At 42.6% G+C, this 24,920-nt stretch overlaps 1 protein-coding gene across 35 annotated transcripts in view; it reads right to left on the bottom strand.

The window, feature by feature from the left end:
• Positions 1–24,920, bottom strand: part of kcnma1a (potassium large conductance calcium-activated channel, subfamily M, alpha member 1a) — a 264,345-nt gene that overhangs the window by 164,089 nt on the left and 75,336 nt on the right. For all 35 annotated transcript variants that reach the window (XM_054799657.1, XM_054799671.1, XM_054799666.1 and 32 more), the window contains exon 2: positions 24,047–24,211. In XM_054799657.1, the coding sequence (XP_054655632.1) occupies positions 24,047–24,211 (165 nt within the window). The remainder of the gene's footprint in view (positions 1–24,046; positions 24,212–24,920) is intronic.

Here is a 24,920-nt window from a genome sequence, read left to right as displayed (position 1 = left end):
TTCTACTGCTGATTACTACAGAATGGAAAAAGGTAAACACAGACTTTTTTTCTGATGAAAGATGAGTCTAATATTTCTTTTGGTACGTTCCATGTGTATGTAGCCATACAACACAATAGTTTGTATGCCATTAAAAATATGTCAAAATGGTCTAAAACGGCCGGTGCTGAAGGGGTTGAATTTTGAAAAATTGCTGTGATTGAATGAGTTAAAAGAATAGATATGTGAGGTTGTTGTTATATCGTATAGTAAATAAATAAAATACAAATACAAATAGTAACAACTAAGCAGAGGTTATATGATAAAAAATACCTTCATTAAATAGTAATAAAGAATAAATAAGTAGCCTCATGATCATCCCACCAATGATGTCATGGAAAGTATGAGCAGCATGTCTCAGAGGTGAAGTGTTTTTGGGCTATCCCACGGAGGGAAATATAGCATCCCAGTGGGGGTAAACGGATCTGAAACCTTGCTAAGCAGATGGTCCCTTTTCTGCTGACTCCCCCAGTTATACAGCAACCCGCCACGAGTGACGACAGGTGCGACCCGTGAATAAATATGACTTATTGTTGCACATAAAAAATGAGTTGGTGTTGTGCGGCCGCGTTCACACTTGTTGTGTGAATGCTGAGCTGCACGGTTGCTGGTTCAATCCTCTGTCGGTGAATAGATTTCAACACACGTCCTGGATATTTCAACATTCATTCTACATTTCAGTTCAGCTTCAGCATTCACAGGCAATTTCTACTGAAATGACTTCATATTCTATTGTAGATTAACATTATTACATTTTAAATATAGTATCTATGTATGCATTTATTTTATTTTAGCACTTTTTTGCTTTCTTTTTCCAATCAGCGGATATTGTTACACACTTTTTTCTCTCCCCATTAGAAAACACCTAAAGACAGGACATGAACACACAATCAGTAATTGCTGAGATTAGGATTGAATAAACTCTGCTTCTTCCTAGTCGCCTTTTAATCATGACGTTCCTTAAAGTGCTCGTCAAAATCAAAACACACGTTCCTCTTGTTTCCGCCATGAAAAATAACATTGAAAGGCATAGTTATTGTCTTAGACATGTGCTCGAATGTTTAAATGTTTATTATTTTCTACTAATTTCATCACTTCTTCCGGGTCTTGGGGAGGCAGAGCAGGTGATGTCAGATCCGGACAGTCCCGCCCGGAACTTCTGCGTCACTACAACGCATTCTCTGATATTACGCTCAACGTCTCTGTGAAGTTCAGTTTGTTGGATATTTGTTTTATATTACGCCCGCTCATTGTATTGAAGACATTTGCTGGAACACTCCAGGAGACGGAGTAAGCTTGTTGATTTCTAAAAGACACCATCGACCTGCTTGCTAAAAAACAACGGCCTATCGTCTTCAGCTTTGTGCAGTGTTCTGATAGCTGTGGCTATCACTGCCAGTAAAACATATCTTACTCCTCCATTGCTGTCAACATGCTTTCTTCGCGTGCTTTCACGGCTGTGCTTCTTTGCACCTGCTATCCGGTGTCACCCGTAAGTGTTCTCGACATGAATTGCATGAATTGCATTGTTTATTTATGACACCAGTATGACAAAATGTTTTATTGACTCATTCAATACCAAAGACATATTTATACGTTTTTATAAACCCAGAAGCTCGATCCCAAAGATGTAGTTGATGTTGTTTTTGCACGAGGGGTGATAACGCAACTCCCCACTAACACATGTGGCTATAGAGTAGTTTTAAGCCATAAACACGGCCACTTGATGGCAGAAGTGCATTTGATAAGAGCTTGGCAGCAATCTTGTAAGTAGAAAAATCACACATGACGGAGAGGAGGAAGTGGAAGAGGGCGCAGAAGGTTACGAAGTTACGCATTGTAGGGAAACGCATGCACACACTCCCGCGCATACTTCCGTTCCAAATGTGAAAATTGGAAATAGTTCATGGTGTTATATTTGTAAATAAATTGTTATTTTGATGTTTAAAAAAGTCATTTTTGGTTGTTTAGATATTTGAGCTGTCACAAAAGCAAAAAATATTGTGCCAAAGTGAAAGGCATGCTTGAAATGTATCTTTTCACAAAAAGATGGTTTTCTATCTTTTCTAGTTGGGAACTGATATTTTCTACTACTGATTAATAAAGAACGGAAAAAGGTAGAAACAAAATTTAGTTCTAATGAAAGTCGGGAGTGTAATGTTTCTTTTGGTAGGTTCCATGTTTATATAACCATAGAACACAATATTCTGTGTGCCTTGAAAGATCAGTCAAAATGGTCTAAAATGGCCGCTACTTTTGAAAAAAGGCTGGCTTTGAATGAGTTAAGTGAGGACTTTCATTTGTTATTGTTTTTTTCAAACTCTTTTGGTGTCATGAGCACTTTAATACAACTTGTCAAGCATGTCCACAACAACTAAAGCATCACCATGACCAAAGTGGTAACGCGTTGGATGCGCTTTTGTTTGTCTTTCAGTGACTTTCACGTGAATTGAGGCAATCTTTCCCTCCCTGTTTGTTGCTGCAATAATAACCCGCCCGCCCTATCAAGCAGAGGTATGGATGCAGTCGACCCCATCACCGTGCATGCCATCCCTGCCCTCCTACACGGCTTCTCTCCCTCTCTCCAGGCGTGACTCAGACGTGCTGATGTATGTAGAGGCTGAGCCAGACGGAGAAGTGGAGGCAGCAGCTGACTTGCAGCATCATAAAGCCTGCGCCTTCCAAAAACAAAAAGAAAAAAAGTTGAATATCAAGGAGGTGGAGCTTAATCAGTCCCCACCGGGAAACGGTCTTAAAGGTTTACCCACTGTGGGGGGCTTAGCACTCTGACTGAATGACAGTGGCCAGACCTCAGCTGAGCTGCAAGGGATTTCTTTCCTCAAAGAATTCCAAGGTCATTCTAATGTCATTTCCTGAATAATGAGGAACCTGGGAAAAAAGAACTGACTTCCCATTTTCTTATCGAGGAAGAAATCCAGCGCTTGAAGGCATCAGAAATGTTGTGAGTGGGCGTGCGAGTGCATGAGTTGGTCAAAAACACTCGCTGGTGAGTGAAGCTTTGAAAAAAGGACGGAGAGTGTTTTGTTGGCAGCGATGTTGCAGTAAAAGCAAAATGTATTACCCTGATACCTGTACATTTTCATTCACTTTCGTCCGTCGCCTCATCGCGGTTTGAATTGCGCGGCTTCACTCTACCACGGCCTTTCAAACATGTTTTCATTAATATATGATGCTGTTTAGTGGTTGAATAGTATTTCAGTATGACAGGATGGCCTTTACTCGTCACTTATACACAGGTACAAGCCAAATTGTGCAATCATCCATCCATACATATACAACATACCATAAAGTAAGACGGGGGGGTAGACAGGACAGGATGACTGGGCGATAAAAGAAGAAAGAGGAAAGGGAGCAACAGGAGGCGAGGGGAGGAAAAAAAGACAATTCTAAACTAAGCTTTTATGGGAGAGTTCAGTGTGGGCCTGGCAAAAAACCTTTTACAACATGGACTCCAGACTTGCACCAAGGGAGGGGGCAAAGGGGAGTGGAGGTGTTTCCAGTCCCCAGCAGCCAGCAGCCAGAATCTGCACAAGCTATGGTCGGGGGGGATAGCTGTGAAGGCGTTGGATGAGGGAAGGGATGTGTGTGCATATGCGCATGTGATGTCCTTGGATGCATGTGTGTGTAGGCCTGAACACGTTCGACTGTGACTACTGACTAGTGCCCAATCTATTATTAGTCAAAAAATACACCTATTGATACACACAATTGTTGCATATTTTCTGCTCAAATTAAGCATTGTCAAGCATAAAAATGGCTAAATGGACTAAAATACAAATACAGTACAGAGCACAAGTTTGGACACACACAATACAACCCCGAGCCCCAACCCCATTTATAAGGCAAGAAATCCCACTGACAAGGCACACCTGTGAAGTGAAAACCATTTCATGTGACTACCTCATGAAGCTCATTGAGAGAACACCAGGGGTTTGCAGCGCTATCAAAAACAAATGATAGACACATGCATGCATTATACATCATACATTATTTATACAATATAAAACACATATGACACTAAAATATGACATATATGCAGAGTTATTTCACACTTTTGTGTTAAGTACACAATTCCACAAGCGTTCATTCCACATTGGTCACTAGGTGTCAGTAGTTGTTCCGTGAGACACACAAGCATCAGTACAACAGGCTTTTATTGCAGGTTTAAATAATAATAATAATAATTACATAATAATTATAGTAATAACAACATGGGCTACTCTTGTGGCCATAACCCAGCTAAAGATCAACTCTGAACCCCTGACGTCACTTCCTGTACAGTCTTATTTACTGTATGTCTTATGTTTTATTTGGCTTGTTTTCTCTGATTATGTCTCCTATATTGTGTAAAATGAGTGTAAAGGTGACTGTAGGGGTGTTATATCATGTCTAGAGGGCTCTAATAATGTTAAAACATAGTTTTACTGTAGTTAGAAGAGCCTAAACAAGTTTTCTATGCAATAACTAAGAAAGTAGTCTCTCTCTATAAATAAGGGGGCAAGTGCATGCCAGTTTAAAGACGTCATCAAGCCGTCTTACTCGCCATAAAATGTGTTTTGTGTTAATAGTTTTTGCCTGTCTGGGATAGATTAACTGGATTTACATGATTTCTTATGGGCAAAATGATTTGGTTTTCGTTCATTTGGGTTTCAACTGACCCTTGGAACAGATTAATGACAAAAATTGAGGTATTCTGCTTCTTCTGATGGCCAACCCTCTGAGGAGGGACGTTACTAGCACCTTGATTGACCTGCGCCTTTAAGAAATACGGCAGTTCTGGAGAAAAAGGGTTAAAGCGGTTATTGACAGCGTGTATGTTGGGCTTCAGGTCTGGTTAGGATTAAAACAAACGGCTAGGATAAGCACTGCATTGACATTATGGATTATGCTTCATTGACAGTCGGTGTTGCCACAAATAGCTGCAGCGTCGGATGTCAAAGGTTGTGACAGAGCATCACAATCGGGTCATGAAGGGGTTGGCATGGCAGGCCTTTAATTACAGGGGGCAGCAGAGAGGTTAGAGGAAGTGAAGCGACGTTGACTAGATCAGGCAAACCTGCAGAGATAGCACTTTTTGGTTTGGCGGAACTTTTAAGGAAGACATCATTACTGAAGAGAAAAGGCATATTGCTGACTAACAGCACTATTCCCAGCACCGCAGCCATTTTCCTTCTATTAGCATTTTGCTAATGTCCTCTGTCGCCATCTTTTTGGAAAGACTGAGCAACGGTGCAGTCTTGGATGCAAGTGGTGATGCAGCAAGTTGTGATGATCCATTATGAGTGTGTCATCCTGGTGTCAATCAAGCACCCGTGCCTGAGGCGAGGCTGTCATGACAACCACGAGAGCTTGTCTTGGAGGTGACAGGAAGCTCCAAAGCTGACACAACATGAAGAAACGTCTGCATGGTAGGGCCTGCACGTATCTGCTCGTGGTCTCATGTGCTACACAGTAATCTCATTTGTCATGGCGTCCATTTCATAGACAAACTCATTGACAAAGAAAAAAAGTCTGTGAATATCATTACCACCGTCAACCGCAGAGACGGAAGCAAAAAGGTCATATTTTAATTATCTAATGGCACAAACGCCCGGTTTAAAAGCTGCAGCCGCTTCCTTGCAATTAGCTAAGTGATTCCTCACAAGTCACTCCAAAAGCAACCGCAGCAGTTACTGTGATCGAGGCATTAAGAAAACAACATTGCCACGTAACGGTGCGCTATAATCACGCTTTGGGGCGTACCTCGGCTTTAAAGGAAAACTGCACTTTTTTTTAATTTTGCCCATCATCCGCAATCCTTATGTAAAACATTTGAAACATATTTCTTTCCCTTTTCTGTGCGTTCTTAAAAAAGAAAATGAGTCAGCACGAGCCAGCTAACACTGCACGTCATGGGAGGTACCTATTTCGACTATAAAGCCCTCCAAAAAAACCTCGAAGAATGTTTTATGGTTTGATATTCATGCTGTGATCATGCATCAGCAGGTGCATTGATGATAACATGTAATACTTACAGTGTCTTGCTGTATTTTGATGACTTAAAACATCTAGGCACAGTGATTTGACATAGCTTGTAGGAGCTAACGCTACTTCCATCAACAACAGCGGCATAGAAACAGACACTTACGATGTCCTCTCTCGTTGGGATGGCTTGTGCTCCAGTCGTCAGGTCAAAAATGCTGACAGCAAACAAGCATCGAAATTGAGAGGCAGTAGTATCCACTCTTTGGTCTGTCCCGTTGCAGTGCCCAGATAAATATACTTTTTCGTGTTAGCTGTTACAATAATGACATGGCCGTAGCTTGGTAATATACAGGTCAGTTCTGAAACTGTGAGGGCTTTATTGCCAACATAGGTGCCTCCCATGATGTGCAATGTTAGCTGGTTCATGCTAACTCGTTTTCTCTCACTATAAGGCCCAGGAAACGGTCACATAAGGACTGTGGATGATGGGTAAAATTGTCAAAATGCAAAACAAAAATAGCTGGCTCCAACAAATACAATTCTCAAATAAATCAATAAATCAATAAATAAATAAAAATCCAAAACATAAAAATCAAAAAACATATAAAATATAACGTAAATATAGATTTCAAATATTTGTTGTTTTTAGATTTAAAAAATAAAATAAATGTTAAAATAAAATAGTGGTTAGCATGTTAGCCGCACACTTGGCTAAAAATAACAAGGATTATTATATACTGTATTTTGGCAAAAAATGAAGATATCACTTTTCATGATTGATGACAAATCATTAAAGGTATAGTTGGGATTTTTTGACATGAAGTTGTATGACACCCCCATCAGCATCGTAGTCCAATGACAGATACTTACCCCCAGGTGGTCTCCTAAGTCCAGTTGTTGTCAGATGTCTGTGATGATGAACGTAGTTCCACTTAGCTGCTGCAGACAATTAAGTAAAGGGTTTGGCTTTGGTACGGGCGACAGTGCGCAGGGATACGGCGGCAGACAGATTTTACGCTGACCGTTGTGTGAGGTTTGAGTTTTTTGAGAAGGCATTTTTGTGATGCAAATGCATTCATCTTTTGAATGCATATTGGTTTTAGAAGCCAAACTCTTTACTTAATTGTCCCCAGCAACTAAGTGGAACTACGTTGTGCATCACAGACATCTGACCAGAACTGGACTTAGGAGACCAAGTGGGGGGTAAGTTGCTGTTACTGGACTACGATGCTGATGGGGATGTCATACAACTTCATGTCAAAAAATCAGAACTATCCCTTTAACTCACTCAAAAACCAAAGACGTGGTTATACGTTTTTAGATCGCCCGATCCCAACAGTGTATTTATACGTCTTTTAGGTTTTTTTGCCCGAGAGGCAAAAAGAGGTGATGAAGCAACTCCCCACTAATGCATTTCACTTCAGAGCAATTTTAAGCCATAAAATCAGCCACAAGGTGGCAGAAGTGCATTTGATCAGAGCTCAGCAGAGATCATGTGGAGGGAAAAAACACGCAAGTTTTAACATATGCACACGCACACACACACACATGCACACACGTGCACACAGATAGTACAGTTCCAAATGTGAAAATTGTAAACAGCTCATGGTGTTATATTTGTAAATAAATTGTTATTTTGATGTAAAACAACCACTTTTTTGTGTTTATGTTGGTATAGTTGTTTAGATATTTGAGCTGTCACAAAAGCAAAAAACATTTGTGTCAAAGTGAAAGTTATGCTTGAAATGTATCTTTTCACAAAAAGCTGGTTTTCTCCCTGTTTTAGTTGGGAACTGATATTTTCCTGAAACTTATCTATGTTCTACTGCTGATTACTAAAGAACAGAAAAAGGTAGAAAGTAATGTTTTCTGATGAAAAGCAAGAGTCTAATGTTTCTTTTGGTAGGTTCCATGTTTATATAACCTTACAACACAATATTCTGTGTGCCTTGAAAGATCAGTCAAAATTGTCTAAACGGCCGCTACTGAAGGGGTCGTCTTTTGAAAAATGGCTGGGATTGAATGAGGCAAAGGAAAAGTGCACTTTATTATTCGGGGTGGGGGTGGAGGGAGTCATTACTGAAAATAATCTAATATCACACCTCAGGAAGAACCACTCTGAGTCACATGCAGCAAAATAATAAGCGTTTCATACTTTGCACTTTACTTTGTTGTGTTTGTGCCACGTAGAAACGTAGAAATGTGCAGCTTTCCAAAACTATATTCTTATTTGTAAATGTATTCAGACTAGCATCTCTTCCTTGTTAGGAGAACATGTTATTTTTGTTTGTTATTTCAATCGCTATTCCACTGAGACAAAATATTTCAAATAAAGGCGGCACTTTTTCAATAACTGGCATGCGTATTGAAGTACTTGTCTTATTTTGAACAAACAGTGTTTATTTGCGAAAGGCTGAGTAAAGGAAGCATCATGTCTTCATCCGTTTGAGGGAAGAGCTGCTGCCTGTATCGGTATTGGTTTATATCGGAAAGAAAGCCAAAATTGAGCATTTCTAAAGGTGAATAAAGAAATAAATGTGAAGTAATGCATAACGTGCTTGAGCGAGGGTGGGACAGACAAAGAGAGACGTGCGTGTGGGTCCTAGCCTGTCCAGATATTGAGGTCCAGCGAGAGACGGGAGAGAAACACCAAGGCGTAATGAGTCATCGCCGCAGAAAGGCTCAAAGTGCTACGACGGGCCTCGACAGGCGGGGGTGGGAGGGAATTCATTTATGGGGCTAGAATCGAGACCTATACCATTTGAGAGCAGTAAAATTGTCCCCCGCGTGTTGTAAATTGTAAACCAATAGAAGACGGATCGATGAGTGGGACAAAAGTAGACAGCAGAGGACCGCCTGGTGGGAACGGGTGGAACAAATAACCTTCACAAGCGCTGCTTTATTGCACTGCAAACACACTCTGACTGGCTGAAACCACACTCTGTGCTAGCTGTACTTACTTACTCTAGCCCGACAATTTCTATGACTGCCACCACCGGAAAACTTCAACAGTTTCTCATAACGTTGTGTACGCCCCTCAAATTGCAGCAAGCTTTTCAGTATATCTTCTCAAGGGATAATACTACAGAAATGACACTTGGATGTACTTCATAGCAGCGGTCCCCAATCTTTTTGGACCGACCGCTCTTGCTCCCACGAGAAGATGATTATTTTACTGTTTGATGTGAGTGGTAAAAGGCGGTGTGCTAGCAAGCATTAACCTGAGGTTGTACACCAACAAATACGCACATTAGCGCTCAACAACGTCATCAAATCTTACCTTTATAGTGAAAGAGAAAGGATAAAAATACAGTATAGTAGTCTGTCTGTGCAGCGTGGGAGAATGTCAGCACACAATGGTGCCTTCAACGACCGTCGACCAAAGCGGGACGGGTCGCAACAAACACGCAAAAACTGTGGGATTTGTAGCTGCATATTATTTTTTTTTATAAAATAATGGCCCATGTGCATTTACATAAAATTTGATGTAGTTATTTACACATTTATTTTTTTAAGTGTTTTTTTTGGCAGGCGCTACGGTGACACTTGTCACCTGTTTTAGTTTTGTGCTGTTTTCCATTATGTTGTATGTTATTGCTGACCTCTCCTCTGTTTACTTGCTCAGACTGTGACACCTCCTGAGCTGGGCGGAGCTACCGGATCCCTGCAGCTGTGTTCAATCAGCTACCTTTTTAGTCTCCTCACCTGCAGCCAGCCAGTGCTGGATTATTCTCCATGTTGGTGCTTCCAGACCATGTGCACTTCTCCTGCTTACCTGTATTCTCCTGTTGCAGTTCTTCACGCTACTCCAACCAGCTAAGTCCACCTGCTGCACCAGAACTCCGTCCAGCTGAAGGGGTAGCTCCAGCACTCTCTAGTCCATAGCTGTTCTTGTTTTCTGCCCACGGTGCCCTCCTTAGTTTTTTGCACCGTCGCCCTGAGTTCCTGTTTTGTGCCTCCTCTGTTGTTCATTAAATATATTTTGAACTTTTGGACTAAACCCTGTGTCTGCATTTCAGGATCCAAGTAACACGGCTCCCTGAGCCTGACATTTTTTTTTTTTTTTTTTTTTATCATTGCACATGAAAGCTTCCCGGTGGTTGTGGACCCCTGCTTTATAGTAGCCAGTGTATACTGCGTTTGTCTAGCAAACATGGAGGAGGGGATGATGCTCTGCTTCAGAATGTCAAGATACATGTTGGCGTTCATGTTTCCCTTTAATGAACCACAGCTCCCCAATGCTGGCAGCACTCGTGCAGCACCCAAGACCATGATGAGACCCCCACCATGCTCAACCTCAGGCAACACCATTGTGTTGCTACTCACTTGTGTTGCCAGCTATTTAGACAATACTGGTCGCGTGCTGAGCAAGCTGTACATTGACTACTCTAGGATATAAGTATAGTCGTTTTTAGCGATTAATTGGCTCCAGACCCACCTCGGAAATTCATTCCATGCTAATAAATGGAATATTTTCATAGTTGAGCATAGAAAACTGACTTTTTCGACTTTCTAAATCCTGTTTTTAACATGATTACAGCCTCGTACACATGAAATAACACCTCTACAGTAGGGGTGCAACGATTCCTCAAATAATTCCAGTACCTCACTTACAAAATATAATTGAGGATTTTTTTTCTGCCTCAATGAATCGCTTATATCACCCACGCAGATGACCAAGAAGGAAGTGGATAGCGCAGAGAGACTGAAGAGGCGAGAGAATATGCGACAAGGCAACGAAAGGAACAAAGAAAAACAAAGAAGAAAGTTGCAGTTTTGTCACCAAACAAAATATGAAAAACAGACAGAAAATGAGGCTCAACAGCGGGTTGAACCCCGTGACGCGTATCCGTTGTAACGCGGCACTAACATACCACAACAGCATATCGTATATGTTGCATCATCTACTCCCGAATGGAGCGGAAGCTCCGCGACAAGGTAAACGCAGCGCAAATCAGTGACATTAAGGTTAATGTACCTTACTAACATAACGTTAGCCGTGTGGAGGGCTAGCTTTCTCTTAATTATGACTACTGTCCAATGTGTGGCAGTTTATTACCATGGTAATGAGACTTCACACAGGCTTTATTTCATCTGCAAAAACACAACCCTGTCAGTTAAGAAGCTGGAAAATAAAAGCATTTTAGCTCACCAATCAGTAGCTGCTCATTTCTAGCAGACAATAGCGTGTCATGGAACAAGGAAGTGCGTGTCTCACTCACTTAGTTGAGAGCAATGTGTTCCACTACAGAAGGTGTCTTCATTTGACTTTGAACACTGCCAAAACTCACTGTCTTATAAAGAATATTTGTCTTATTTCTAGTCAGCCTGTCTAAGTTTAGGTTTTATAAATGCACATCCATCAACATAATGCAATATGTCATTTAGTCTGAGCAAAGCCATTATTATTTCTCTCCTTTTGCAGTCAATAGTTACAGTCTGGGATGGATAAATTCATCTACAAAAGCACCGTCATGTAGTCCATCAGACCCAAGAAAATCAAAAAAAGAAATCAATTTAAGAAATAAAATGCAGGCTTATCTAAAAAAAAGAAATAAACCAATTGGTCATTCATTATTTAGTGGAATGTTATATTTATAATTGCACTTTAACCAAGCTAAAATATATTTTTTTCCGATTGCTCGTTTAACCGAAAACATCTTCAGTAAAACACTTGATTACTAAAATATTCAATAGCTGCAGCCCCACCCTATATCACCCTATATCACATTTACACTCCTATTAACCTCTTATCTCGTCTTGTTAGTGAGCTAACCAGTTAGCTTCAAATGTATTTCTGACCACTTCCACACCGATGAAATGCGGTCGGCGCCTGTGAAAGCACCAAATTTGGTGAGACACTGATGAGACAAGAGTCACGGCAAAAAGTACTGTACAGAACAGCAAATTTAAAAAAACAAACAACAAGGAACTCCCCCAATGCTAACATGTGAGTCTATTATGTCTTATTTATGTCTTTTTTTCTGTTATTATGTCTCCTATATTGGGTAGTAGGAGTGTAAAGGTAACTGTAGGGGTGTTACTTCATGTCTCGAGGGCTCTAATAATGTTAAAAAGCATATTTACACTTGATTGCCAGAACACCAGGCTTCTATTGCAGGTTTGAATGATCTCACAGCAGGCACAATCGATTAATCATTTATCTATATACTGTATATATATCTATTTATCTATGGATATATCTGTCTATTTCTCATGCAGTGTCATCCCGGAAGAAGCTGGACTGACTCCACACAGATGACCTATGGCCACGGCAGCCATAAATCCCAGTGACCCGTGCTACTAAATCACAGGCCCCAACAAAAACCACAATAATATACGGCCAGTTGATTGCATGAAGCTATTAAAGCAAATGTACACATAAACACACTGGGTAAATATAGTAACAGCCAACAAGAAATAATGGGAAAAAACAACGTTGCATCTATGCAAAGAAATTGTAGCATGAAATAACATTTATTTCTAAGTCCATCCATCCATCCATTTTCTATGCCGCTTCTCCTCATTGGGGTCGCAGTTATGATGGAGCCTACCCCAGCTGACTTCAGGCGACAGGCAGGGTTTTATTTATAAGTCCCACAACAAAAATGTCAAATGCCCTCCTCCTGTTTACCTGATGGTAAAAATGGCTGTTTTAAATCAACAAAAACATCCATACCTTGCATTTATGGCCATTGCAGGGCTCCATTATGCAAAGCCAATACATCCGAGGCTTACATTGAGCAATGCCAATGAGATAGTATGCAGGGAAGCAACCACACCCCTCAGCCTCTCGCTGTGAATGAGCCATCAATATTTCATAGAGATCATTTATGAAAAAAGCATGCCTCTTCTTTAAGGCAACCTGTGAATCCTCCTCCGTAATTATCCGCCAAGGAGACGTTGGCATGCACTTTCACCCACTCACTCACTCACACTCTCACTCACTCACTCCCTGCGCTGCTGCAGGGTCTCTTCCTGGGCATAAACAGCTATTCATCACCATTCCGAGGATCCAAGTCCATGCCGATTGGATTGCTATCGATCGGGCTGATAAATGACGGCAAATGACGGACGAATAAGCCGGCGAAACAAAAACAGCTGGGAGGAAAAAGAGGAAGGAGGACAGTGAGACAGCAGGGGGACAGAATTTGAGGGCAAAAAAAAAAAAAAAAGAGGCTCAGCTCAGGTATTGAGTTTCATGAGCGGGACGTCATGGAAAGATGGTGGAACATGGATAGGTTTGTGCGCGCCCACTGCTGTTAATTTACAGAGAAATTGGATCGGGATGCGGGTATCGATTGTTTATTTCGAACTGCAACATGAATGATGTGCTCGCAGGCACTCATCTTTATTGGACATGTGAATGCTCCTCTATTGGTCGAAGATGTCATTACTATGTGCTCTTTTTATACATTTTTTTTTGTTTAAAAAGCTTTGTAAGACTATATAATGGTATAAATTAAAAATAATTACACTTCTGTATTGATCAATTTTTTGAAGCATTGTAATATTCTAGAATAATGTTCTAGATTAAAAATAAAAACACAGATTATTACTTATTATATTATACAATGTATGATTAATAATAATATTCCTAATAATCATAATATATTTAATATATTATTATTAAATGCCGTCCTGCACCACTGCAAATTACCACTACAAAACCTTTGGTTTTTTTTTTTGGGTATCGTATTGGGTGTCATGTGCTGTGTACTGCGCGGGTGCACCTGAAGTTGTGGCCAGTGATAATATCAAATAAAAATGTCACATCTCCTGTGCGTCATCTTCCTGTCACATTTCTGAGTGTTGTGTTCAAATGCAGATGTGCTCCCAACGCTTTGATGCAAAAACCTCAAGTTTGCAATCACGCCATACATGCAAACAAAAAGGGGGCCTGCAGGACGCAGAACGCAGGATGCCGCCAGTTATTTTCATGCGGAGGGATGAAACCGTTGTCACGACGCAGGGGCCGGGGCTGTTTTGACAGCTGTACCCATGCTGAGGAGTTTGCTGACAGCAATAAATTAGTTCCACACACTCGACGGGAAAGCGTAATCAGCTAGGCTAAACAGACACACACACACTCATGCGTTTGAACACTGCGGCATGCAAACAAGGAGGCATCCTCTTTAAACGTATACACTGTACAGAGCAGCATGGATGGTGAGAGACATACACCTTCACAATCAACTCTAAAACTCAAAAATCTGGGTGTAAAAAAACACGCCAACGTGTAAACACACGTTGAAATCGTGCAGAACCCCGAATGACAGCTGTTGCCCACGCAGGGAGGAGGGCAATCCCAGGGAGCGAGCGGGAACACGTTCACACTCATTTTCTTCACTGTGGGACGTTCGAGGACACGTAGCAAACACAAAGCAACACACATGCAGTGTCCTCACTGTATTCACTAGCAACATGATCAAATAACGTATACAGCTACAGTATATATCAACAAATATTGGCTGCCAAATAGAGTAAAACAACAAAAAAATCTGCACTTTTTGATGTTCAAGGACAAACCTTCGGATATGTCCAGGACTTTGTGGCAAAAACCTGACATGTATTTATTTTCATATGATTCCAAACATTTTCGCCCAAATTTTGCCTCGGATTTTGTACAACGTTGCAGCTAACAGGTCAGTTTGCGCCATACTGCATCGTTCTGTGGAATCGACACAGAATGAAACAAAGCACTCTACGCACCAATGTTTTATTAAGTTTTGGGTATCTGGAACGGATGAATTAGACTTACATTGTTTCCTAGGGAGAAAAGAGCTTGGGTTTTTGTACGTTTCGGTTTTCATTTTGGAACAAATTAATAACAGAAACCGAGGTACCGGTGTATAGTCCTAAACCACAGATGTTCAAGGGCAACCTGATTGGATGTGTCCGGGACTTTGTGGAAAAAACCAAGCCTGTATTTATTTGCTGCCTCCAAAAAAATCTACCCAAATTTGTCTAAAAGATGCTAAAGCAATCAGACGCCTCTGAAACAACAGACCCAACAAAAGGTGAGCACATCTGCACGGGGAGACAATGAGCTTGGTTTGTTCTAGCTAGCACACAGATGGAGAGAAGGACAGATGTGCGGTGTATGAGATGGTAGAGGTCGATATGCAATGTGTGGATGGACGGGATGGCAGAGGGATGACCGTGGGCTTTAGGGAGCGTTCCATGTGAACAGATGGTCCCCGGTTGCCGCCCAAGATCCCATTAAGAAAGATGGCGGGACCTGACCTATTTCTGGAAACGACCATGCAGACCGTGCAAATCCACCGCGCGGGGGAGATAGGACAATATCTACATTCGGAGGTTATAATCCTCGCTGTTTTTCTTGGACATTATGGGATTACATACATTGTGGGCGTAACAATAACGCAGGAATCAATTAGTCGAGAGAGGCGCCAGAAAGGAATCTGAGGCCACCCGTGCATTTCCCCGGGACAGTGTGCCCTTGAGTGCTTAATGAGGTCTATCGGTGGAGCAACAGGACTGATTTGCTTGTCAGGAGCTCCTTATGGCATCCAGAGGTGCGATGGCCTTTCACCGACATGAAGCCATCTTGCCCGGACAGCTGTCTCGTGGGGCCACTTCCTACTGAAGCCGGAGTTGCTTCCTGGTTTGCCCAGACAGGACTTAGGCGGTCCTTAGTTGGTCCTCACCTACGGCCTCTCTGACCACTGCCGAACATTCATCCACATTGATCCACCAGTGTGGGCAAGGTGACTGAAGTGCCCTTCACCCACCTTTCCCAGGGACACAACAACAGTGACTGGTTGGAGGGAGCGAGGATCGAACGTCATGCTCTACCTCCTACTGCCGCCCACTGGAAGAGGTGGGCTAAACTGCGGCACGATGGCATGCACACACACACACACACACACACACACACACACACACACACACACACTGAGTAAAAAACATTGATTTAATCAATTACGGATCAATTTCATTTAAGTTCTTTGAGAATGAGGTCAATTCCTAGTGCTAAGAAGACTAGAAGCGTTTGGTAACACTGAAATATATAAGCCGGGGGTGTTCAGAGTGCGGCTCACACGTAATAATGAGAGAAGATGCAAACCGGATAATGTACCCAGGCAAAATTTTGGAGTACATTTTCAGCTAACTGAGTTTCCACACACGGGAAGCGACGCCGCCTCTAGTCCATCCACTCTAGCTCTGCACGACATTCGTGCGTGTTAAATTTTGTGTTCAGCTTTTCATTGCTGTCGCCCAGACGAGGACCAATCAGCGGGAGTTTCATTCAACGACCAATGAGCGCACAGGATGCTATTCAGTACTTTCTCAAATGTAAACATGGACGAGAAAATAATAGTGTCAGATTTCTCTGGGCTATTTGACATTTCTAAAAAAAAAAAAAAAAAAAAAAAAAAAAAAGAATGTAGCTATATAAAGAAAAAACGTGTTGGCGCAAGAGTAAATATATCAGGTAAGTTTACAGTAATTTAACAGAGACATTTATGCAAGTTTATCTTCACTACTAGCAATATCTGGTACTAGCTAGCTACTAGTACACGATCAACACCGGCCGCTTTTCCTCCTTTGAACTAAGTTGATACCCCCAAATTCCCTCCAAATCTGATAGCTAATCAATACCGTGGGAGACTCGGAATCCCACCAGTACCGCCATGACACAGCCGCTCATTGCCTTCCGTTTGCTACACGTTGGGGTTAAGTTCCAACAATCGCAGTTGCCTCCCCTGTGTAGAGCCCGTAATGGGACAGGCAAACGGGTCATGACTAGGAATTGGCAATAAATTTGGCCTACGATAGAGATCTCAATTTGATCGCGATAATGCATGTTGATGACGCAACCTAGCAGTGTGCTGTAAAAATGAGAGCGACAAGCTGCAACAGGTCAATGTAATGTAGCGCTGTAGCGAATGCGCTTCACCTCCGAGTGACTAATTCTCGCCTCCACTACATTTATAAACTACATTTCCTACATGGCTAAAAGAGGATGTGGAACAATGAAGCTAAGACAGAGAAGCCATGCTAACCACTACCTAGCTTAAAAATAGAATAAGTGTCCAAGTCCAGCACGGTAGAAATATACTCACCTCCCAGTCACCTTCCTGCTCCGTTTCTCTGCTACGGAAATCACGCGCGATTACTTTTATTACCCCTGATGTCCCAGCGCTCCGAGTGAGCTACACCAGAATGAGCTATTAAATATTTGATGTGGCTACAGCCCAAGAGGGACGAGGCGAAAAACAAAGACACCCATAGACGTGACTAATGCTAACATCAGTCCTTTCCCTCATATCGTCCAAGGCACAAAGGGCGCCTAATTGAAATGGGATTTACTGTACGCTACACACGCTATGCTAACAATGACAACTTGGACTTGGGTAACAATCAGCGTCTATGTCATGAGATATCACACAAGACGCACTGATAAATTCTACTGCGCACACACACTGAAAGAGGCTGACAGCATCCAGCGCGTTCTCTTTATTGGCATTTAGAACCTTGTGCGAGCTTTAATGGCTTTCTGCTCTGCTAGCCTTCTTCCCAACGAGGTCGCTAATCACCAGAATGAGCCCCTTCTCATGCAGCACATGTCTGATGGTAACGGTTATGCAGCGTGGGCGTATATTTAATTCCGCTCTCATCAGAGAGAAACGAGCAGGGCAAAGCCAAATCAGGCATCGCAGACGACCAGCAAAACAGACCATCCAGCACCGATCGATCGGCATAGCGTGGTGGATTAAGACGAGAGGCTACTGGGCAAAGCTGCTGCCTTTGGATTTAGAGTTTAGAGTCAGTCAGCAAGCCTGAGGGTTTAGTTGGTCGTTAATGGGCAGTGAAGTTATCAACGAACAAATAAAACTAGGGTGCGTGTTTTTTGTTTAGCCAACTGGAGGCTAAGTGACTTAGGCCCTGTCCACTCGGAAACGTAAACAGAACCACGTGACACACCAAACTATAGACGAAGAAAGAACGTATGCGCATAGGTCTGTCATTTTCTGCTTTCCAAGGCTCATCTAGACTTACGACAAAGTGGAATTACTTCTGCGAGTCATTTTGGAGAATAAGACAACAAAATAGCAAGAGAATGTGGACTGGGGTTGAGATATTCAGATATTATGCTGGTCACGAGACAGCGACGGTCATCATTTTCCAAAAAAAGTATAAGTTGCTTGTCTACGCGGAAAAGACACGCTGGCGTTTTCAGATTTTCCCACTCTGGGGGCCGTTTTCAAAGATACTGCTTCAGGGCACCCAGAACGGCGTTTCCATGTGCATGAAAGGCTGAAACAGTAAAATACTTTGCCGTTTTGACCTGAAACCGTTTCTGTGTAGTTAGTCCTTTAGGTTAAGCTACTTTCCTGTGTTTTCATGCGTGGAAAAGGACAATTTGGGAAAACCTTCCATGTTTTTAGCCTATTCAAACATGACTTCTACTTGTTTGTGGGTATTAGTAGTGTAGTGATACACGTAGCTCCATTTCAAGCAGCTAGCATGTGTGTCAATCGACCCACATAAATGCATTTGGCATAAAAATAATGGCTACTCTTTTCCAAATCTGGTTCTTTTAGCCAAGATTGTGAAGTAAAATAAGTTCTCTTAGAGTTCCCACTCTTTCCCCAAAATTATTTTCCAGGATTTTTCCAGGACACTTTCAGCCACTGCTACATGTAGCAACAAAGCCACTTGGAAGCATCGGCTTGCAGAACTGCTCTAAGCAAAAATGCTAATTTGATTGGCTGGTTGCATCACGGGGGAGCTGTGCCGGCTAGAAGCATTGAAGAAGCATTGAAGAAGCATTGAGAAGCGCTGTGCCTTCATTTTGCCCAGAAGATCAGGTGACAACAGACACGTATGTGCGTAACTTTCAACCAAATTGCATTCACAAGGCAGAGAGAGGATGAATCATTGGCCAAAATAACGTCACTGTTTCCAGCTCATTTGACTATTTTTTTCATTTTCCATACGTTTTCCATGACTGGAAATTTGGTCAATCCTTTTCCAGGTCTTCCAGGATGCATGGGAACCCTGTGCTTGTTATAGACCAGCGTCTTTCAAAGTAAGAGGGGACAGAAAACTTCAGTGGAGGTGTTTTACTTAGTTTAACGCTATAATGAATTGCTTCTTCGCTCTGTTGGCGAGAAAGCAAACAGTATCTCAGGCAAGTAGGGAACACCACAAAATATGTTCCGGAAAACCAGTTTTTCAGGGACCGCGGAGGCCCCAGCCCAATGATGTTGTCTGCACCACACTTTGAAAAGCTTTGTTTTATACTATACTATCCCAAAAAGAGTCTGGATATCTCTAAACCCTAGCATTCCCACCAGGTATGATCATGAATTTCCACATTGGATGGCATTCCCCATCTCTATATGCAAATAAACACGGTGGCAAACACCAACATGTCCACCGAGGAAATCAAAAACCATGAAAGCACGATGGTTCCGTTTGCAAAGTAGGCGTTCCACTTTTCATCGCCTCCAGACAGAAACAGCTGCTTTTTCTTTACACTAAACCCCGCTGCACTGCAAAAAAGCCCATATGAGCAGCTTTGATTTGAAAAAATCTGTTAATAAACTTGTCAGAGTCAAACTACACACCGTGAAATTTGCGGAGGCCCGGCAGAGGTGGGTGGCAGGTTCCATTCTTTGGTGCCTCCAAACGAGGACAATGGGTCTCATTCAGCAACAATGCTTAGGAATATTTTGCGCTTCAGACTAAAAACTTTTTCAAGAGGATTGCTTGGCAATCATCAGAATACTTCATTTCAACAGTGCTACATAGTCGTTCCTCGTTTATCATGGTTAATTGGTTCCACACCCAAACGCGCTAAGTGAATTTAGTAGGATTCAATATTACTAAACTGAATATTGTTTTAGTTACAGCATAGAAACCCTGTTTATAACTTTGTAAATACATTATTAGAGCTCTGTAGACATGAAATAACACCCCAGTAGTCACCCCAATAGTCACATAACTGGACCTTTCTTGTTGGTTGAAGATGTTTCACCTTTCATCCAAAATGCTTCTTCAGTTGTAACTTTGAGGTGTGGAGTTTCACTTTGTATATGTCCCTGGTGGGTGTGTCCCCCCGGGGGTGGTCACCACCGGCTGTGGCCCGTGAACGAGCCTCTTGCATAGCGATAGGTCATTCACCTGGCTGGTGGTAAAACAACTTCTTAGTGGCCATTGCTCCCCCATAACATGACAATGTTCGGGTGAGAGACGTCAGGACATGATGGTGATGATGATGAACTGAAGAAGCCCTTTGGATTAAATATCTTCAACTTTGAAGAAGAGTCCAGTTGCCTCCAGTCAACCTTTTGCGGAGTCCACAGTTTTGTTTGTTTTGGGGGTTTTGGGACCCCCAACAGGGGGGAATTATATTACACAATTAATCATTCTGTGAACTCCAACAGTACTAAAGAAGAGGTCAACTTGACCTGAGGTTATGGAGCAGTCGCTCTTCATAGCATGTTTTGCTAAATTGCTCGAGTGTGATGTGCACTCTTCCCAAAAGCCTCATTTCCGTCGATGGAAGGATGGAAAGCTGTAACTTCTGGTAACCTCACATCATTTGTTATCGGTTAAAACTCTAATGGGCTCCACAAGCGGGAGGCGACAAACGAAACATTGGCGAAACTCATCACCAACGCGTACGAAACCCTGCACACGAGAGGCAACGAGCGGCTGTGGCCCGCGACACCGGTGAGCGAATTACAATTACCCTGCGGTTTTGATTGGCTGTCAGATTTGGGGAAAAATTGGGGGTATCAAAGTAGTTCAGAGGAGAAAAAGCAGCTGGTGTTGATTGAGTACTCTTGCTAGTAGCGGAGACAAACTAATGTTAACTTATCTGATATGCTACAAGTTCCTTTCCTGTTTTTTTGTTTATAGCTCTATATTCTTTTTTAAAAGTGTCAAATAGCGCGGGGAAATCTGACACTGCAAGTGTTATTTTTTTCCCTCTGTTTTCACTGCAAGAGAGCACTGAGAGCATCCTGTCCACTCAGGACCGCGATGACAAGTTGAACATTTTTCAACTTTCTGCAAGCCAGCGTGTGCACGATGACGTGCAAATTTCGTGTGCCGCCTGTCAGGGTGGAGACTCGCGATAATCACCCTGTCACGCAGGTTCCACTGATAAACGAGCGGACTAGCGGTGACGTCATGTGGAGCCCATAGCTGTTGTTGAATAAACGAGAGGAGCCTTTTCTCCTACAAACTACAGATGTGTCTTTGAGTGGTTCGCACTTTTTGGTTTTACGGTTTGGATTTATGGGAGAAATTGCTTCAGTTTTAGACGGACCGTGTGGAACGGACAAATAACGAAAACCGAGGTACCACGGTAAATGTGACATTAGCACCAAACAATCCCACACTGCCAGCTAGGTGAGTGGGAAGACAGCCCATAAGGCGGGTCCTTCAATGTGGGCCAGGTGGTCGCTAAAGTCAGTCTGAGTGATGGGATCTGAAAGCGTCCTCATCACCTCTTGAGTGTCTTATGGAGCAGTCCACTTGTGACTGCAACAACACCACCCGGGGGGGGGCCCTCTTCTTCCATTTGTATGGAATAGAGTTGGTCTCAAACTGCTTAAATCCCATCTTGCATGTCCTGTGTGAGAGCGAGTGTTTCGCTAGCTTGCTCAGCTTAGGCACACACCCCCTTAATGTCAGATGCCTGAGCCCCACTACACAGCAGTTGCTATGGTAACCAGCCAGGGTTCTGTGTACATGGATTCTCATTGTAATTTTGATCTGCAGTGAAGCACTGATAGGAGTGCGCGAGTCCCGCAAAAAACGCCACCCCACCTACACACACATAGTGCAGAACCACGCGCTATCCTGCAGGTAAAAATCTGAGCATCCACAAATGTACACATTCCACCCACATGAGGAGATACTCATTCACCTACACAGAGAAATCGCCAGCATGCACACGTATTGCGCTGCATATCATTACATCAAACTCACAAGGCAGGCTGAGCCGTTAAAAGGCGCTCGAGAAAAGTAGGCGATATCTCTTTAAAAGCGCCTCGTTTTCCCGTACCGCCGCTCTCTCACATACATTTATGCATACTGGTTGGAAGATGGGGCTGCAGCTCTCAGGCAGAGTAGGAGGAGATGAAAGTGTGAGACCATGCCAGGAGATGCAAGAGAGAGAGACTCATTTTGTAAATTGACAGCTCCCTGCAGGATTCTTCATCTTCCGCCACGAAAGGCCCAGAATACGTCTCCGTTTCCCCCGCTACCCTCGCCAAGCGTGAAGCAACTTGTCACATGCCGGAAAACTTGAACAGTGACAGCTCCCGGATTCGAATTTTCCGTCCCGACCACACCACAGTGGAACCTCGGTCTTTCCTACGCCCCGGTTTTCCCACGAAAATGATCGCCACAAATATGTCTCGATTTTGTGTCTGGGTTTGCATTATTGACGCAGTCTCTGAGAAGAACAGACCGTAGTTCTTTTTCCTCCTTTCAAGCACTGCGCCACGCATGTATGAGAGCATTCAAGCGCACTGCGTATTGTTACGGGCATATTTGCTATTTAAATTTAGGATGCCTGCAACAAAAGTACCAGAACGGTGGCCACCCCTAATAATTTAACATTTTTTAAATGTTAATTCATACTGACAGGCATAAAACAAGGGGTGAACATTACTATTGACAGCTGCGAGAGGGCTCTCTAGGCTTGGATTCAGTGATATGGAATGAGATCGGGAGCTTGGTGAAGTTGCTTAGCGTTAACTTCCTTGTTGAACTCACTGGATTGTTATGTTCATTCAACCTATTCAACCTCCCGAGCACGTTCCTTATCTTTATAGCATGTTGTGCTTGGTCTTGACTAACAAATGTGACTTATAGTCCAGTGCAACTTATTCTGTATATGTTTTTTTCTTCTTTTCCTCTCGCGAGTTATACTACAGAGCGACTTATAGTCTGGAAAATACTGCCAGGAATATATGGTTTGTCATTGCACTTCCGAGATGTCTTGTGTCCATTATTCCATTTGATTGTACAGTACTAATATTCGTTATAATGATGCACTAACATACATACTGTATGTATTTCTGCTTAGATACACATTAATGTCGTACTGACTTGCCATGATGCTTATCACCTGATTCAAATAGCTTTGGGTGTCTGGGCATGTGAGTCTGTCTTTCATCATCTCTGTCCCTCACAGGAGGAGGAGATCACCCCTCCCCTGGCACATTTGGTTTGCTATATTGAAAAGTCAGACATTTTCTCCACAAGCCGTCTGTTCAGGTTGTATTGATTCGTCTCCTTGAATGCGAGTTTTATTCAGCGTTACCTTTCATTGTTCTCAAAGAACTTGTCTTGTCTATTTTGATGACAACAGCAGATTTTCCCTCGACCTTATGTGAAACCTCTTACTGTATACAAACTGTACGAACAACTACACCACATGCTTCAAGTGCATAACTGCCTTCCAGGGCCAACCACAGGACTTGCATCTACCCAAAGTTCGCTGCACAATGTCAGCTTTGCATATTGCCACACTCATTGGTTCAGCTGGCAGAGTGCACAGCAACGTGTACTGTATAAGAACAGCATGCCACATAATTGCAGTCGGACTGCGTCGGCCAAATGGACATCTGAGTTTCAGCTAGAATTTAATGTTGATTAGCTTTGCAAATCAAATCACGGATGTTAGCTACTGTATGTCTGGCTGTGGCGGTGAGCAGCAGGTGGGTTCAGGTGCTAAATATTTAAGTGGTTACCAATGTAGTTCTACAAGCTGAATCATTTGATGGGTTTGGTTTCTTTCCACATCGCAAAAAATCTAAATGGATCAACACATGCTATGTGAGATTGTTCTATTTTCTTATTGGCTGCAGGAATGTAAACAGGAAACAGCACGTTGACACAAATATTAGATGACCGTGCACATCGCTAATCTGGACGGGGCCACCGGTCGCAGTAAGCTCGCCCGGACGCACTTCACTCAAAGTGTTGTTGCTCACAAAGTTCAGGTTCTGAGAACGAGAACACCTACCAGCACTCGGCCGGTGAGCGTCTGAGCCGAGATCATGACGCCGGCCCAGTCTTTGACTGAAGTCATCCACCCCACCTCGCTGGCCGGCGCCTCCTCTTTTTCATCAGGACCCTTTGGTCTGTCTGCTGCCTGGTTGTTGGCAGGGTTGTTCACTTTTTGAGCCTCCTGCAAGACAAAAAGGAAAAAAAGAAAGTCAGTTGATGATCGCCAAGCGTTTCTAAAGAATCAGAAATAAAAGAAACTCATTGCAAGCAAATTAGGATGTGAAGCCACAGCATGTTTTGGTTTATTGTGTTTCAGCGAGCGTTCACCCTTTTGCACTTTGTCCTTGAACGCACCACAGCTGTATGCCGTGAGTTAAAAGTTAGGTAGAATGTTCTCCGATGCTGCCCAGACAAACGTCTTTCACCCAAATGCTGATGCTGCGTGAAAAACAAGCGGCGGAATTTGAAATGTTAAAGTCGAAGTTTAAATTTTAAGAGCAGTTGAAAAATTGCAAGAATTTACATTTTGCACTTGGATTTTAAGGAGGTTCTAAGTAGAGCTTGCAAAAGAAGAGGAAAAACGTGCATTCTTGCAATTGTTCAACTGGTCTTAACATTTTGATCAGGAGTGCATAAAAATGTTGAACCATTACACGAGGACCAAGAATGGAACCAGCAACCAGCAAATTTTATTTTATTTTATTTTATTTTATTTTATTTTGTCACATTAAAGTGTTCTGTCATTCATTCATTCATTCCACTGACATTTTAAAAACTATTTTTGATTCTCTGATTGTGAATACATTTGGCCTGACCCCACCTGCAGGCTAAGTGCCCCACCCCCACCCCCCCAATCCTTTAAAGCCTGGTGGCGCCTCAGAGTAAGCATC

This window comes from Dunckerocampus dactyliophorus, chromosome 14 (assembly GCF_027744805.1).
Source record: "Dunckerocampus dactyliophorus isolate RoL2022-P2 chromosome 14, RoL_Ddac_1.1, whole genome shotgun sequence".
Taxonomy (NCBI): Eukaryota; Metazoa; Chordata; class Actinopteri; order Syngnathiformes; family Syngnathidae; genus Dunckerocampus; species Dunckerocampus dactyliophorus.
This window is presented reverse-complemented; position numbering and strand designations above follow the sequence as displayed.